An 18,412-nucleotide genomic window follows, 5' to 3' on the forward strand; every position below is an offset into this window, starting at 1 on the left:
AGCATGTGCTGTGTCACAGGCAAGTTTCAAACACCCAGCACAAGATAAACGGAAGCAAGTAAAGTGTGCAAGGACGAATCTGACCTGACCATTAACCATGGTTTTTTGCTCAGGGGATATGACGAAAAAAAAAGCGAGAACTTAACATTTGAGCTTACCAAGCTGCAAAAATCTTGACAAGTTGGTGTTTTTACTAGAATTAACCCATTTGTACAAAAACGCTTATAAACATGACTATATATAATATGACTAAAGAGGGGCATATGGTAAGCTATGGAATTACTAGAGCTTGGCTCCATCTTTACACAAAAACCTCAAAAGTATTTCCGTGAATATGCCCCCAAAAAATGTTTGTAGGTTTTCACCGCCACCGCCAGGAATAAGATTCAGATGACCAAGCCCTCATGAATGGTACAAATAGTAATATACATGTAAACAAGACAGCCATAGAAGAAACCCAAACGTCCACCCATAAGTATCACAACCAGATGTGGGGATTGATGATGCAAAAATTTGTTCTACTTGACCTGTACTGGTTACCACACTCACATTCGTACTACCTGTAGCATGACCATCCAACAAAGCCATCATTCCTCCATAGCTTATATGCAAAAAACATTTGCAGTTATCTAAACACTTACAATCATAATTAGTCCAACCAATCTGCTGTCTTTGAAGGTCGTAGACAACAAGTCGATCCTTGAGGACAAGATCTGCAAACACACAGAAGTAAGGGCTTGCAAACAAAACAAATGGCTGCCGTCAAACCAAGACTTACCTCCTATAATATTTAGATTGAGGTTGTTCGAGCCAGGAGTTTGGAAGCCAATACACCAACCCTTACCCTGTCATTTAAAAAACTCATGAAAAGCTCATCTTATTTAAATAACTTAGTTGTCACATAAAGAGAAGGCAAAGTCGAAACGAAATCCCTCCAGAAGTGCACATCCAAGCGAGCAAACAACAGTTTTCATACAAATTTACACGGTTACAACCCGCTAAATCTTTCTATCTACTTTTTTTTTTTCCAAGAAAGAGATCCTTCTATTAGTTAATAAAACTGCCCAAAGGGCTACAACCACCTCTTACTAGAGAGGGCTACATCAACCATAAGGGAAGACTCCGATGAAAAAACAGCATATGTACAATGAGCGCTAAATCAAGAGATGGAAAGAGGGGAAAAGCCACACTGGTGGACGGTAGTGCCAGCTGAGCTCACCCCGGACCATGGTGAAAAAAGGCCCGGGGCGATAGAGTCGAAGGAACTCCTCTCTGCGCTCCCGCATGCGGTCTCTCGAACTGTCCCCTGAGAGTATGGATCAGCTCCAGCCAAAAATCTTGAACAGTCTCCGCTGGTGGCACAAGGCGAGCCTCGAAGATGCGGAAACAGCGGGCCCGCCAAATGAACCATAGCATCAGGCCACAGACGGAGCTTACCCCACTAGAGTGGTGTAGTGAGAGAGAGGTGTGCTGGGAGCTTGTAGCAGGCTGGAGTGTAGGTCGACCCCCTGTATCACTATCATCCTGCTGGTGGAGGATAGCTCAAACTGTAGTGCACGGCCCGTGAGAGTGGACCAAGCAGCTGCCCCCAAGTGTACTGCCGTGCTGTGGAAAGAGCTCGCATCAGCCGAAGGACCCGAAGCCAAACCTGCTATGCCATAGGGCATCCCCACAAACAATGACGCTGACTCTCCGAAGGATGGTCACAAGCTGCGCATTCTACCGAAAGGCCACTATGTACTAGCCAGCTCCCCACTGTTGTAGCTCTATGTGCAACTAGCCACTGGAACAGAGTGACTCGCCGTGGCTGTCAGGCGTCCCACAACCTCGCCCAAAAGGCTGACAAGAACTCAGCTGTGAAACCCTCCTCCTGCCAATGAGGTGCTGCAGCAGGACGAGCCTCCCTCCTTGCTGCCAGTATGTGACGTCCCAGTCAAACAGTGTACTGAAAGAAAGGGACCCTTGGATGGTCAGCTGCAGATAAAGGGTCCCTCCAAAACCACTCTCCAAGATCCCATTGCACTCGTGCCAGTGAACAACTCTCCCAAGCCCAAAGCCTCCAATGGCCCGTCGCAAACTACTCAGATCCTCTGAAAACAACACTCTGCAACCTGAGACTCTGTGTAGGCGACCCTCGCCCTCTATCTTGAAGAACATGGAGGGTACAATCTCTGAACAAGCTCGAACTGCGATGAGGACCTCCAGTAGCGTGAAGGTCCCCCATCCATCTGGGAGCTACCGTCTCTAGAGGTGTGAGCCACTCAGCTGGTACTACCTCTGTGATGTCCTGACACATGCTCTGCACCCCTCTCATGCCCTGCAGTTGGATGCTCTTTAACTCCTCTGGCAAACCTATTACCTGAGAACTGAAGCCAGTCACCTAGAGTGCGTGCAGGACCCTCTGCCATGGGACCCCAAGAAACATGAGGCCTACTACCAACTAAGTGGCCTCTCCGAGTGCTAACCATGGGGTTCCAAACAAGGGGCTAAGCGCTCCTCCGTGCAGGTGGGCTGGTGCTGCTCCAGGCCTCTCCGCAGCTGCTCCCAAGAACGAAGCAAGCTCACTGCAAAACGATCCTCCAATCTCCTGCTCAGACCAACTCTGCGCATCTCTGTAAAGATCCATCTGATGGAAGGTCTCCAAGGGCCTCCTGCCTGAGGCACTCGAGCTCTAAGCCGCTCAAGCAAAAACTCCTTCCAAGGCTGCTCCTGTCACAAGGCGGGCACCACGTGCCAATAGAAAAGAACAGACTGAACAACTTTAAGCACTTCAAATAACAACTGAACTGAAATGGAGAGAGAGACGACACGCAACACGGAGTGGCGGAATTCCACCCCAGAGAGTATTGGCCCCAAACCTTGGCGCCCCTTTCGGTATTTCTTTATATTGCATCATCAAAGTACAAGCCGGTACTCCAGACTCTGCGCCTTCTCCAAGAAGCATGACAGAGAATGAGCCCTAGCCTCATATTTAAAGGCCCTTGGCCTGAAAAGCAGTTATAGTAAAAAGCCCTTAAAACTCAAAAGCTTCTAGTCCAAAAAGCATAAAAAGTTTTCAAAAGCTTCTGGTCCAAAAAGTAATGCCAAAAGCTGCCAGCGCAAAACGCGGAAATCCGTACAGCCTGCCACGTCATCATGTCAGCGCAATTTTTGGAATTTGTCTATTGCCTTAGGGTTAGGGTTTCTGGCAGAAATTAGGGTTTGCAGGTTTTAGGGTTTTCAGAATTAGGGTTTCAGCAGTTAAGGTTTCTGACAGAAATTAGGGTTTCCATTCTATAGACTTTGACACGTCAACAGTTTGTTACATCTCCCCTTCTTGAAAGAGAGTAATCGTCCGCGATTACAACATATCTGCAAAACAACTCAAGTTAGCTCAAAAATTTCCGAGGGTCATTCCGAGGAACATTCCGAGGGACAATCAGTTTGCTCTTTTTATTAAGGAGTTAGCTTCTCCTTTCTGCTCTTTTGATCAAGGAGTTAGCTGCTCCTATCGGCTGTTTTGATCAAGGAGTTAGCTTCTCCTTTCGTCCAGATCGGAACTCTTGATATTCCGGCGTAGTAAAATTAGCCATCACACCCAGACCGTATTGATCTTCCTCGAGTGTCTTGATGCACTAAAATTACATACCCAGGCAATCTCATCCAATTAGGAATATTCAATGGTTGGCACATCACAATGCAACACAAATGCTCACATATGCATGTTACAAGACATAGAAACATAAAGCCGCCGATGAACACTCCTCCCGCATAACCTAACAAGGTCCGGGCCGGGAGATATTCAACGACTCCCTCATCACTCCTCCCGCATAACCTAAAAAGGTCCAGGCCGGGAGACATAGAGGCCTTTTACAACCAAACGCCCCCCAGACCGCAGCCTGCGTCGTTTGGAGGTGCTGAGAGTAACCACTGCTCAGACTTCTTAATGCTCCTCCCGCATAACCATCCAGGTCCGGGCCGGGAGTCACACCAACAATTATTTTACAAGCATACAACTAGACGCTCCCCAGGCATCGGCCTGCGTCGTTCGGAGGTTTTCAAACATACAACGAAACGCTCCCCAGGCATCGGCCTGCGTCGTTACGAGGTTCAAACAATACCAAAACAGTATTTCTCACTTCTCCACCCAAGAGTAAAATCACCAATCATTGAAACCAGTATCAAACTAGAGTCAAACAATTCAAATCGGCACCAAAACAGGTTCAAAACAGATACCATCCATTTCAAACAAATTCCAAACAGGATAACCAAACAAGCTCAAACAGAACTCAAACTTAAAAAGCAATCTCGACATCAGTCGAGCTCGAAAAGTCGACTGACTTTCCATCCTGAAACCTGCACCAAAAATTAGGGTTAGGTTTCTTCCATAAGGTCGTAGCCGAGCACAGCATGGTCCATCAGCTCTTAGACAAACAGTGTTTCTTTGGCGGCGATGGTAGTCCCAAGATAGCAATCGCACTCGGTCTCCAAGTTCATCTGCTCGTGAAGAGACATCTACTGGGAGATGTCGAGAAACTTTAACTTATAATCTGCTAGGGTTTCCATGGCAAGCATTTCAGGATACCCCACTCTGCTAGAAGTTGCACTCCGAAGGAAGATGTCAGAAACCATATAACTTCGGGCAAATATTTTCTTGAAAGCTTGCCAAGTACTTGGAGTATGCTGCTTGGTAGCTGTAGACATCAACATCTGCATGACACTGCGAAAAAAAAGAGTGACTTGAAACAAATCTGGATCCTTCTCTTGCAAGTGATCTTAATTGGCTTATGCCCTGTAAGACACTGCGGTGAAGACGGGAGCGCGCCCGATGCGCGATGAAGTAAGGGTGGGAGTTGCTAATAAGTCCGGGTTGGAGGGCGCAGATGTCCTCGAATAAAGCTCTGTAGGGCGCAGATATCCTCGAATAAAGCTTTGTCTGCTCTTTAATAAGTCCGGGTTGGAGGGCGAAGATATCCTCGAATAAAGCTCTGTCTACTCTTTTGTAGGACCGGTATGCTTTCAGAAAAGCACACGCCTGATGCTCTGATACCACTGTCACAAGGCGGGCACCACGTGCCAATAGAAAAGAACAGACTGAACAACTTTAAGCACTTCAAATAACAACTGAACTGAAATGGAGAGAGAGACGACACGCAACACGGAGTGGCGGAATTCCACCCCAGAGAGTATTGGCCCCAAACCTTGGCGCCAAACCTTGGCGCCCCTTTCCGTATTTCTTTATATTGCATCATCAAAGTACAAGCCGGTACTCCAGACTCTGCACCTTCTCCAAGAAGCATGCCAAAGAATGAGCCCTAGCCTCATATTTAAAGACCCTTGGCCTGAAAAGCAGTTATAGTATAAAGCCCTTAAAACTCAAAAGCTTCTAGTCCAAAAAGCATAAAAAGTTTTCAAAAGCTTTTGGTCCAAAAAGCAATGCCAAAAGCTGCCAGCGCAAAACGCGGAAATCCGTACAACCTGCCACGTCATCATGTCAACGCAATTTTCGGAATTTGTCTGTTGCCTTAGGGTTAGGGTTTCTAGCAAAAATTAGGGTTTGCAGGTTTTAGGGTTTTCAAAATTAGGGTTTCAGCAGTTAAGGTTTCTGACAGAAATTAGGGTTTCCATTCTGTAGACTTTGACACGTCAGCAGTTTGTTACAGCTCCCCTGGAAGCAGTCCTCTGACCACAAACTTCCAAAGAAGGACTTTGCTCTGCTGTGATGGGTCTATGATCCCCAACCCCCCCTGAGAACAAGGTAGAGTGATGACCTGCCATGCTACTTTGGCCCGGGCTATCTGAGTGTCAGCCCTGACCAAAGAAAGTTCTTGATCAGCCTCTCTACATGGCTAATGCAGGAGCTCGAGAAGATCCAACAAGATGTAATGTATAACATAGTAGCTAACAACACCTGGTTGGCCACTACACCTTTTCCTACCAAAGAAAGTCGTGTCGAACTCCAATGTAGCAACTTCCTCTTGATGGACGGGAGGAGGGGAGCGGTCTACTGCTCAGGAGACAAGTCTAGGCCAACCTGACAACCCAAGTAGCAAATTGCAGTCCATGGCATAGTGACATAAAAACCAGTTTCAGCCCTCTGAAACCCCGAAACGGCCGAAACGTTTCGGCGAAACGTGCGATACAAGTTGATTTTTTTCTTTTTTGCCCCCCTTTTGACCAGTTAACCTCAAATCTGGGATTTTTTAAGCTATGCACAAAGGCCGCCTCAAAAAATTGATAGATTTTTTGACCCTCACGCACATCGAATAATCTCTCTCTCTCTCTCTCTCTCTCTCTCTCTCTCTCTCTCTCTCTCTCTCTCTCTCTCTCTCTCTCTCTCTCTCTCTCTCAACCTTACACGTCAGCATGGCCCCCTCGTCTTTACATCCACCTTTTTGCAGCTAGCTGCCGACTTACCTTGTTCACTTGTGACTCACGTCTCACATCTAGATTTTGGTATTTCATGTCTTTACATATGAATTTGTATGTATAATTATACAAACATACATATAAAACGAAACTTGTGTTTCCCTTTCTTTGAGCTCCGAAACGAAACGTTTCAGAAACCTCGAAACCCTGAAACGCACGAAACCCCGAAACGTTTCATGTCACATTGGTCCCTGGGGAAATCCATCTAAAACCCTCACCTAGCAGCCAATCACGCGTAGGAGCATTGCCAACCCAGAAAGCCATTGTCTTCCTCTAGTTGATCAGTGCGCCTGATGCACAACAAAAAGTCTCAAGAGTCTGCTCACACTTGTGCAAGTTAGCCTCATGGCCCTCCAAGTACAAAGCTGAGTTGTCTGCAAACTCAGCATCCAGCAGCTCATCGCCTCGAATAGGGAGCACTAAGCCACGTAGACCAACCTGCTGTGAAACCAAGAGAATCTGCTCATCGTCTCACATAGAACAGAAAGAGGAAGGGAGCGAGAGGGCAGCCCTGTCTGACCGTATGTGTGAGCATGAAACGGTCTCCTCTACCTCCTACCAGAAGCACCTGACGATGTGCACGTCTTTAGAGAGCTGACACACCTCTGATCCAAGCACTTAAGAAGCCCATCCTACGTCGAAAGAGGAAGAGCCAAAAAAATTGTCAAAAGAAGAGGAAGAAGAATTGGGTAGTCCTTCAAAACGCACACGCTTCTTCTACTTTCTTGCAAATGCAAAAGAAGATTGACGGCCCAAGTAACCGGGGTAGTCAGTCCCCTTCTTGCGCTTCTTCGATTGCTTCTTCGTGTTCAAAAGCTGACTGATCTGGATCTGGACTGCTGAGTCAAAAATTTTGCAAGTTGGGGATCTTTAGCAAACTGAAGCATATGCTCTGTGCACTTGTCAACTTGTTGTCGACGTTGCATCTCCAAAAGTTCATACTGTGTAGGCCGAGGTGCTAAGTCACTTGAATTTGCCATATTGCCTCTTACCGCCTCAACGGTGAAGAGGTCGATTGATTCTTTTCGAAATCCATAGGTGTCGCGAGAAAAGGGATCGAATTTCCCAGTAGAAGAGAAATCGGCCGTGCTCTGGTACCACTGTAACAAACTTCAACACCCCAAGTCTAGATTCTATCACGACACAACGAAGAGAAATCGGTCGTGCTCTGATACCACTGTAACAAACTTGGACACCCCAAGTCTAGATTCTATCGCGACACAGCCAAGATTCACTTGAAAACAATTGACAATTCAAGAGAGAGTCGACACGGCCCGGCATAGTTCCGTGCCAAGAGAGACTGGCCTCCCTTTCAGTATTTCTTTTACATTAATCTATGAGCAAAGTACAACTTCCCGCGGGTGCTCGCTCTCAGACTCTGCGTCTAGATGCTCTAAGAAGTGAGTCCCCTTGGGTCACTTATAAAGATTACAAGGGGTGCTAAAAGCAACGCCCCAAAAGCATGAAACTCAAAAGCAATTGAGTCCCAAAAGCAAATGTTTCCAAATCTACCAGTAAAAACAACAGCGCAAATTGTGAAAATTCGTACAGCTACCACGTCAGCAAGTCAGCGCAGAAAGCGAAAATCTGTATTGTTGCCATGTCAACATGTCAACGCAGAAAGCGGAAATCCGTACTGCTGCCACGTGGCACTCTGCCACGTCAGCTGTCTGTAAAATTTGTCCTCGCCAGCAAGGTTGTTCGTAGGTGATGCCACGTCATCAATTTGTAACAGATAGTGTACGAGGAGCATGGACGATCTTTGCCAGAAGGACATGGAGCTACGTGGACCAAATATATGCAAACACAACATGCACCCACTAAAGGTGAGTGATTGTAAGAACATGTGGCAAACCATTATGGGATAGCAAGACCCAAAGAGACGACCTGCAAGCTGTGGGACGATGTAGCCTCGACTTAACCTCAATAAAAATTATGTTATTCCAAAAGCTTCATGGATTTTGAGAAAGACAAAGGAGCAACAAGTGAAGAAAACCATATCTACATTCAAAACTCCTACTAGGAGCATGCGATGCTTGAAAACAGCTTTTACTAAAAATGACAAACTAAGTGATCTTAAGTCTCATGATTGGCACAAATTTTTACGATTTATCTTACCAATTACCATCAAAGACTACCTGACAGACAACATCAGAAACACAATTTACAAGATTAGTGAGTTAGCGTTGAATCTCATCAAAAGAGACAACATAGATGCAACTCGCTTAAATGCTATGGAGGCACTGTGTATGGTGGAGAAGTATTTTCCAACAAACATTCTTATTATCCAAATGCATTTACTTGTACATGTGGTTGATGAATTGTAGTAGCTAGAACGATCGAGTACAAGTGGATGTTCTTCTTGGAGAGATTCATGAAGACTTTAATAGGGTTCGTTCGTCAAAGGGCTCATGCTGAAGGTAGCATAGCCGAGGGATAGCTTGTGCAAGAGTCTCTTGTTTTTATCAGTGAGTTATTGGGTTCAATTTGTTAGATTTTTGTCATCACCAAATGCTTCGTACCCTGTCTACAAGCTCCTCACTTTCACGTGCACTTGCCCTTGGTTGTGGGTTGGCCACCCGTACACCTGCTGCACAGGGATCTCAGGCACATTTAGGGTTGTTTCAACACATTGCCCACTTAGACCTGTTTTGTTCACTTCACATTCCCTCATTTATATTAGAGGGTCATTTATTAGGTAGGGTGATTTATTAGGCATTTGCCCGACCTGTCCCTATTCTCCTATATATAAGAGCAGGGGCGCCCTCTTTTCCATTGTCTCATCATTGTATATGATTCGCCATCTGGAGTAAATTGGCTTGCCAGCCTCTCTCTCTCTCTCTCTCTCTCTCTCTCTCTCTCTCTCTCTCTCTCTCTCTATGTGTGTGTGTGTGTGTGTGTGTGTGTCTCATGGTGTTCCATTGTCTCCATCCTCTCCCCTTATGCTGCACACTCTGACATGGTATCAAAGCATGGTATCTGCTTGATCTGCCATCGCCATCACTGTTCCATTGCGAAGGATTTGTCCTCTCCAGCAGCGTTTTTTCAACCCATGCGTTTCCAGCATTTGGGCCCTTGCATTTTCATATTTGAGGCTACTCTCCTATCGGCTATGCTTCTTCTGCCCAACGCCTATCCCTTTGCCCCTCTACCTCTGCCTGCGTTTTTCAGATCTCAAGCGTTTTCAGCAGGAAGTGCTTCTCTCCTTGCGTTTTTGCTGGCTGCCCAACATTGTGCAAGTGGAGGATCCATCTACACCAGCGTTTTTCAGATTTGGTACATGCTCAGCTTTTTTGGTCGTCTTCTTCTTAGCCGGAGTTCTGTCTCCTTTGCCACTTGAAGATCATCGATTACTACACGGTACCGCTCTCCTTGGACCTTCTACACTCAGATTTGGGACTGTTTTCCCTGATTTTCAGCTGGGAGTTTGTGCCCCACCCGTCCTCGTGCCCCAACCTTCAGCACTTGGTGTCCCCCCACACTCTGAGGATGGCTCAATGCTCTCTTTACAGCAGCATTCCAGCCCCCTTTTCTGCGTTTTCCGGCATGAACAGCACCTCCCCCTTGCCTCGTCAGGTTCCCTTAGTTTCTCTTCCTGATTCATAGGTCTTTACCCCCTACCCGCACCAGTGTGGCGCTTACACGGCGTGTTTCCAGATTCCATTTCAGCTTTGCCTCTTCTTCTCCGACATTGAGGCGTAGACTCAGATATAGGTTCTCGCACAAAGGACGGATCTCCCTCGACATTGCAGATCTTCCCTCCTCGAGGTTCTCTTGCACTCGGGAAGTTGCAGGGGATTGGATTGATACAGGTACTTATGTGGATGTGGCTTGTGATTTCCATCACTACCTCTCTCTCAATAACCCTCCCTCCCTCTCCCTCGACTGTTGTCTTCTATTTGGGATTGCCCTATCCACCTCCTTCATTGGTTCTCTGTATGATAGACCCGTGCCTCTTGGCACGTCACACACTTCTTTTGGACATGTACTCCTAGATGTGAGTATCCTTTGGCATTTGGATGGCTGCAAGGTCTCTTCCGGCACACTGTTCCATGGTGGCTCTTTTGCCTGGTCTCTACTTGGTAGAGCTTCTTCCTTGCTTCTGCTTGGTCCTGTGGCTCCTCCACTTGCAGTTTGGATGTACCTATGCACTACTTACACGGTGAAGACCATGGGCGGTTTTATGTAGATGCCATGTGGCGGGATAAAAATCCCATATGCAAAATTGAAAACCCATGTGGAAAGGTCTATATCTAAGTTCAAGTGGGTATCACAAGAGAGAAGCCCCTCTTAGGTAGGTCCTCCTCATGGTTGGCTACAATGGTCGTTGTCTTGGTCGATGTGGTGTCCGCTCACGGGTATGCCGGGTGCTACATGGGCACTACTAGGTATAAATGGTTGTAGTTGTTGGCACAGTGGGTGCTATCTGTGCCATTGATGGACCGTGGTGCTGGCGGATCTTGATACACCTTTGATCCACTGCAAGGGAAACTCCATCCTTTGAATAGTGCCTCCTAGGTATACTTTATCATAAGCCTTCTCAAAACCAAGAAGAATGAATGCTATAGGCTGATCTGTCTGACGAGCCCACTTGATTGCCATAGAAAGTGAAGATGTTATCCAAAAGACAACAATCATGTGAAGCACGGATGAGATCAGGCATAAAGTGTTTCAAGCACATACTTATAGTGCAAGCAAAGAGCTTATACACAGAAAACATGAGTATGATCGGTCTCCACCGTTGGAGGGACGATACATCGCCGCCTTTCGATGTAGGAGAAATAATTCCGGAACACACAAAGGCAAGCATCTTTCCTATGTCAAATGTGTTGTGTCTTTCCTATGTCAAATATGTGATGTAAGTCTGAAAGCATAACGGGTTGAGTGCATCCCAAAACTGCAAGAAGCACTGTCAGGCCAACGCATCCTCTCGAGGACAAGAGGCACCATCTAGGCCAACCACTACGTCATGCATCTCCTGTATAGAGAAGGGAGCTAGTAAAGTGTGACACATAGTCTCTGTAGCCACAGGCTGTACATGAGACCAAACCTCTTCTCTGGCATGCAGAATATCATCAGTCAGCTCATCTACAATAAACAAATGCTCAAAATAATCTGAATCTATGTCAAGGACTTCATCAAGATCCGTGGGTAACCTGTAACAAAATTTCATGAGGCTCTAACAGAAGTCCGTTTGGACGTTCTTGGAAGTGTGCAAAGAAATCCTCATTCATCCTATCCGCATTGGATATCCATGTCAATGCCGAAGCATGATAGGCGAATTCGAACTTCTTAATTTGAATGTGACTAAGTGTCTCTCTAGTATCAACACCACGCTCATCCAGGAACTCCTCGAGTTGTCGGCGTATGCAACGGTCCTGTAACTCAACATTCCCTGCAGAACAGGCCTCATCACTGCTCTTGAGCTGTCTGTCTCCAAGCCTCAAAAGACGCAGTGATGCATGTAGCCAGATGGGACATGGGATCTGCAAAACCAGTGCATGTCCAGACATCCTGAATCAGCTGAAACAAATGCAAAGAAACTAAGGCATTGATTAGAGAGCTGTGTGCCAAAACAAATCGTAATTGTTCCACCATGAGATGTTGCCTAGGCGCCCGCGTAAAATCTATCTAGTCGCTCAAGCAAATGACCTAACTCCCTTCTAAAACCCCGAGAAAACTACAATGATTGTGGGGTGCAAGCCACAGATGAAATATGCCAAGCACCTGTAGCAGAAACTGTAAAAAGGAACCTCTCACATGGCATTTGCTTCCGTTGCTAAAGCTTTAAAAGTCTCACTATACTTATGGAAACCACTTCATAAAAGCACTGAACCACAAAAATCTGGTTGAATGCATTTTCTAGTCACAAATGATGCTGAATAAAAGTCTTCACCATCAACTGCCAAAAAACCAAGTTGAATTGCATGGCATTTGTAATTTTGTTAGTCTTCATGCTTAGTCAAATTCTTTCACAATGATGGATAACCAGGCAAATGAAACAAGGTGTAGATGTCAGTAAGAGAGAGAACGTACCGTTTCACCTTCAGCTTGAATCAAATAATCGTGGGGTTTGATAACCATCACAGCCCCTTGTCCATCAAAATTTAATGTAACCGAGGGGAAAACATCATCAACACTGCTATTCAACGAGAAAAAGAATAAGATGAAAAAATCAAATGCACCAAGTTACATGACACACTTGAGACTAGACTAAAGTAAAAGTGAAGAAAAAAACTAAGACTAAATTTATGCACTGGCCAATTTCACCACTGAGAAGCGTAAAATAAGCTTAAGTCCATGTATGGCCTCAGTACATGTATGCACTATTGCACGAATCAGTTGGAAGAAATTTATACCTGGTTAAATAAGGTACACAAGTCATCCCTTCCCATGGAAAATTGGCCATCTGCATTGGTACTGCTTCAAAAATCTTCAAAAATGAGCTCCATGTCAGTTTACCAAACGCAGCTCTTTTCTAATTCAGAACAGACAATGGATGAAACACAGACAGCTAAAGCATACAGCTTGAAGGAGCAATTGATATGAAGCATCAGAAAAATAAGCAAGAGTTGTTCCACTGTCAATAATAGTCCCTCCACTTTTAGAAACCGAGGAATCAATAGGTATACTGGCTCCATTGACACTGATACTTTTTAAGTTAACATTGTAATGTGGCCTGCACACAAGAATTTCTGAGTCGATCCTTGGCGGAACACACTTCTGAACTTACAGAAAATTGACTTACTGCTTTTGTAGAATGGGAGTATGAACAAGCCCAGATGCTTTCACCTCACCAATGACAAGGATGCCACCCCCTTCTGCTCCCCCATCAAGGCAATGTGCAAAAACTCCAGAAGCCCTTCCCTGATTCATTAACTGTGAGATGACAGACAGGTTTGATTGCCCAAAACCTATTATGCCGTCCAAAGCTTGATCTGAATTTCGTAACTCACCACCTTGGCTAATACCACAGCTACATACACCAAATGAAACTGTGAGAACAGTGAAAATATATACACAATGAGTATAGCACAAGTCAAGCATGCATCTGTTCACATGAAAACGGAAGTTGCATGAATCCTCAATTTGCAATGAGCAAGAAGTGTATTTTAAATTTTACCACAACTTTGAATATGGCATGGTATCTGCAGTCACATACTATGACATGCAAAAGTCCAGGGAAAATTAAACCTATGCGTTTCTAGTGTTGGGGATAAATATACCTTCATAAGTTCAGATTAGTCTGAACTCACAAATTATAAGAGGGACTAAAGCGTTCATAAAACTATAAAAGCAAGGGACACAAGAAAAGAAAAGAAAAAACAAAAACAAACAAACAAACAAACTAAATCACTTTGTTTGCTACAAAACAAAACTAGATAAAACATAACATTATTAACTTTAAAAAAAAATTAATAAAGGCATGCCCAAAATAAGATGACGCAACTTACTTGGCTTAAAATAAGTACTCAACTTTAAGCAAAAAAGGAAAAGACATCTTAAAAACTTAATCCTAGAAATCAAACTTCACACAACAACTTCTAAAGGAACACATTCTTAAGTCCTCAGGTAAGCTAAATATGAAATCAAAAAACGAATACTACTACAAACCTACGAAGAGCATATGCCCCTCATACCTCCATAAAACCAATGTACTCATGTCATGTGCATCCATATGCACCCTCCAAAGATCAAGAAACACATCCCTCAAGAACAGGGGCTAAAACTCCCTCTAAACGCAGTCACAGTGTCAGCTATGTTTCGCAAGATGCCCTAACCCTATGCCTATACTATCGGCTTGATTGTACTATCCTTCAATAACGAGAAGCTATGGTGTTCAATTTTACCAGGAATGGCTCATGTCAACCTTAACCTATGAAGTAAAATCAGAGCTCTTGTGATATTTATCTTCTCCTAATCTCTTAAATCCTAATTTCAAGCTTACTCTCTAATCATTGCTTAGTTACCCAAGCCTTGGGATATTTGAATTTGTTAGCATTGACTAGAGTTAGTGTGTACTTGACTGCACCTTGATTACTGAATCCATAAGCCAAGTGCTACTAGGACCACCAAAGAGTCCCCAAAGTTGACACTAGTCCCTTTTTCGATTTGACATTTGTCCCTATTTCGATTTGATATTTGGTACTCTCTTGTATATTTCGTTATTCTCGGTTTGTGATATATTAAAGTTGGCATCAGTGCGTGTGACTAGAGTAGTATTCTTGTTTTCTCCCATTTGATCACTTATGCTCCCACTTTTTCAAAGCACAGTGGAAGGGGAGTGGACATAAGAGAGAGGTGGGAAGGAGGAAGAGAGACAAAGAGAGAGAGAGAGAGAGAGAGAGAGAGAGAGAGAGAGAGGTATAAGCCCTCTAAGCTATCTCAGCACAAGGAAGAGAGGCAAAACGCCAGAGTGAGACCACATGAGGCCTGCCAGCATTGGCACAAAGTCCCCTCAGCTGAAGCAGAGCTCACTGTTACTTATATAGGTGGAGGCAAGGGATGGATCTAGATAGCAGTGACGAGGGTCTAGCAATTACAGCAAGGTTTCCAAGTCTATCGCCAGAGCTTTTCAGCCGCATATTAAAAAAATTGGTCGTAGTCTGGATGTTGTTTTGAGTGAGGGTGATGCACCATCTGATGTTGTATACATCCCCACCCTTGGATTAATTCCTCACCCTCTCTCGTGAAGAGTCCCCCCTAAGTTCATATTTCATCTCCCCCCTACTATACATGGAGGTGACATACAACAAAGAGTATTCTTTATTGGATTACCAGGGCATTCTTCCTTCAAGCCGTTCAAATAGAGATGATGTTACTCTTGTTATGTCATGACGCAGTACCAGGAGAGCTTCCCCTTGAGAAAAACATATATGTTAGAAGATCTGAGAGACTTTTTTGGAAACCAAGAAGTAGTCTTTGTAATTTTTGTATATATTAAAGACATCGTAAAGATCACACCTCCATGGTGATCGGTTTTATACATTCATCTCAAGATTGTGCCCTTGAGATTTTTCCTTTATAAAAAATTTCTCCCAAAGATGAGCAGCCAAGTTTGACATTGCCAGATAAGAATCAGAAAGATGCTCGGCAAGGGATCACCAGCCAGAGCAGCAGCTTACCCCACATCAGAAGAGAAGATGCAAATCACAGTAATATTGCAAATAGCAAAAAGGGACCACCCAATCAACTGGTAGGCTAGTGCAGGGCAGTCAAGAGCAGGGAAACAGCTTGCCCTACTTCAGAGGGCACCAAAGTATCATGATAGTGCGACTATCAGTTTAATAACAAAATAAAAAAGATGTAACAGGTAAACTATGGCATTGCAATAGCAAGGTTTTGTGTAATAGAGCACTTTGCAAGAACAAAAACACAATCCGAACCTCACTTACCCAAATGCTACAGTAGCATTAGCTACAGTTGAAATGTTTCCAAACACCAACTTGAGTTGCAAAGCATCCCTCACAAAATAGCCCTGTGATGAGCTCCCGTCTCCATATCCCAATTGATAACCGCAAAGATCAGCTGTTTGACATTCTCCTGAGGAAGCAACATCGCAATAAACATCTCCACACAAAACTTTGCTACTAGACAGCGACGAATCAGGATCGTACAAAGCAAGACGAACCTGCACACCAATTACATCAATGTTGTCAAAGTATTTGAAGGCTAACCAAAGTCTGAACTCAAATTTTATGCTGGCAGACACAAAGAAAAAAAGAGGGCAGAATCGGATTAAATCCGCAAACATCAATAGGTAATGTCATGGGCATATGCATGACAACATCAACACAAAACAGAAAGAGTTAACAAGACTGCCAAAAGCAGGCTAACCAAGCAAAGATCAAAATGACATTGTTGGCTCATTAGGAAACTCTTAATACACAATTTGATGGGAAGAACATGTCAATGTAATTTTGATTATCTTGACAACTTGCTCTCTTAAACATATACCCCAAGCTGAGTTGATGTGGGGCAAGTCTTGCAAGAAGCACAGTTCACCCAAAGGAGGTCACTGCCCGTGTCCACTTGCACATAATATTTGGTAGGGGGTGTCCCGAGTTCAATCTCTGTGAAGTAAAGCCTGCATAACATTCTTGAAGAGTTATGCCCCAAAGATTATGAAGCTAATAGTGAGGACTAGCAAATTCAACAAGAAACAAATGCGTGGTTTCGAATATCAAAAAGGTCAGGGCTGTTATGCAAGGTTTCCAGGTAGGATATATACATTGAGAATCCAAACGCTAGATTAGAGAGGGGGATCCAAGCACCAATTGAGACCTGGCACAAATGGTGGGGTCGAGAGCTTCGAACGGACTGAAAACTCTTATATGAAGCTGAGAGACCCAACAGCTTCCGTGCAAAATAGAGAAAAGCTTGACATCCTTTATTGTTCATCCCCTAGTTCTACTTAAGTTGTGATCATGTGATACATACGAAAGTGCAAGTAAGTAAAAGATCATGCCTACATGTAAACTTAACTATCATACCAGTAAGTTTAATGTTTGAGCTGTAAATATAACAATCTAACAATAAGTTTAATGTTTGAGCTGCAAATATAACAATCTAACAATCGCAGCATCATCTTACCAAATCTCCAGTTCATCCTTCAAAGAGTCGCTATTCTTTTCTCGGTGCGAACATTGGAGAGAAGGCGAGAGAAATAACTGAGATAACGTTTGAGTTTTAGAGAGAGAGAGAGAGAGAGAGAGAGATCAGGTACATTTGTTGGGTTGAAACCTGAGTGTCACGGTGAGGAGTGGTAGTTGTTTTCTCTTTTTGCAACAAGCATATGTCTGTGTGTTTGCAACTGTGAGCATTTTCCTGCAAGATGTTGTGTGTGTGTGTGTGTGTGTGTGTGTGTGTGTGTGTGTGTGTGTGGGGGGGGGGGGGGGGGGGCGGGGGGCGAGAGTGAGTGCGCGTGCAAGTGTGTGTGTGGGACAGAGCTGAGAGAGAGAGAGAGAGAGAGAGAGAGAGAGAGGTTACCCGGCTAGGTTCGGATCGGCCATCCCACCTAAAGGAAAATTGGAAGGGTTAGCTGAAGCTGCGGCAAGTAGTCTACTGTGGCGAGCTTCATCTCGCTTCCTAGTCTGCGCAAGTCCATCCAAGCTCACAGGCTTCTCTCCGTTATGTGACCCAGACCGATGGCGCTGCAGCGTGAAGACGCTTCCTGCATGTGTCTTGCCTGCGCAGCAGAAGGCGAGAATAAAGAGAAGGAAACACTGCTTCTGAGCTTCGCGATGGCGGATCATAGTGTAGAAGTGAGACTCCCGAACTACCGTCAGCTTTGCTGAAACAAGCGAACGGGAAAAGCAAATTTTGGAAAAGGGTCGAGCTAGTGGCGGGTGGTGTGTAAAGGTCGAAGGAAGGAAACTGCCTTTGTGTGTAACGGCAAAAGAGAAATGGGGCTGTGCAGTCCAACATCGCCCGCCATAGCCAAAGCTGAGAGTTACCAAAATTCAAGGCCATAAAGTATTGGCAATGCCTTGCTTCAAGTTTGAAAAGCTTCTTTGTAGGGTGGTCCATTTCCACACCAAATTCGTGATAGCTTCATCGAAGGTTGAGTTGTGCCCCATAGGATAGAGGAGCCAATAAGTAGCCAGGCCCTAAAACACAGACCTTTCACCCCCCAATAAAAAAGTTTTGTGCGCTCCTAAACAGAGATGGTGAGGATGGAGTACTTGGTGTAGAGCACATGGAATGCGCCTCACGAATTGGTCAATACCTTGGTTCAAATCCTATGCACGGACGTCTCCGTTCTAGAGCAGGCTTAACCTTGCTTATTGGAGCCTCCTTTTTTTACACATCAATGAGAAGATCTACATCGCAAAGCACTTGTACTCCATCGTGAGCTAAATCGCCTCCTCTGCAGGTAGCCCTCCTTGAGAGCTTTTGATTTCACTTCTTGGCACTCAAAATCATCCACCAAAGCTCCTGATTGAAGCGCCACAATCTCATCGTCTCTATATTGGCACTTCTATCCTAGTGCAGGTGCAAACAG

At 44.7% G+C, this 18,412-nt stretch overlaps 1 protein-coding gene across 2 annotated transcripts; it reads right to left on the minus strand.

Moving 5' to 3' along the window:
- Positions 1 to 262: 262 nt before the first annotated feature.
- Positions 263 to 17,888, minus strand: LOC147444563 (aspartic proteinase 39-like). 2 transcript variants are annotated; one of them, XM_086527127.1, is made up of 10 exons: positions 17,398 to 17,888; positions 16,366 to 16,495; positions 15,804 to 16,039; positions 13,157 to 13,384; positions 12,934 to 13,087; positions 12,768 to 12,841; positions 12,445 to 12,550; positions 779 to 845; positions 642 to 713; positions 263 to 560 (listed from the first exon to the last, which is right to left on the minus strand). In XM_086527127.1, exons 1-10 carry the CDS (start codon positions 17,661 to 17,663, stop codon positions 403 to 405), a joined length of 1,491 nt encoding a protein of 496 aa, XP_086383253.1. In that variant the 5' UTR covers positions 17,664 to 17,888; the 3' UTR covers positions 263 to 402. The 2 variants fall into 2 exon arrangements, with proteins under 2 accessions (XP_086383253.1, XP_086383254.1); XM_086527128.1 differs by having other exon boundaries at positions 12,445 to 12,547; positions 17,398 to 17,887.
- Positions 17,889 to 18,412: the final 524 nt, after the last annotated feature.

Source organism: Adiantum capillus-veneris, chromosome 13, assembly GCF_014529385.1.
Source record: "Adiantum capillus-veneris isolate H3 chromosome 13, ASM1452938v2, whole genome shotgun sequence".
Classification (NCBI taxonomy): domain Eukaryota; kingdom Viridiplantae; phylum Streptophyta; class Polypodiopsida; order Polypodiales; family Pteridaceae; genus Adiantum; species Adiantum capillus-veneris.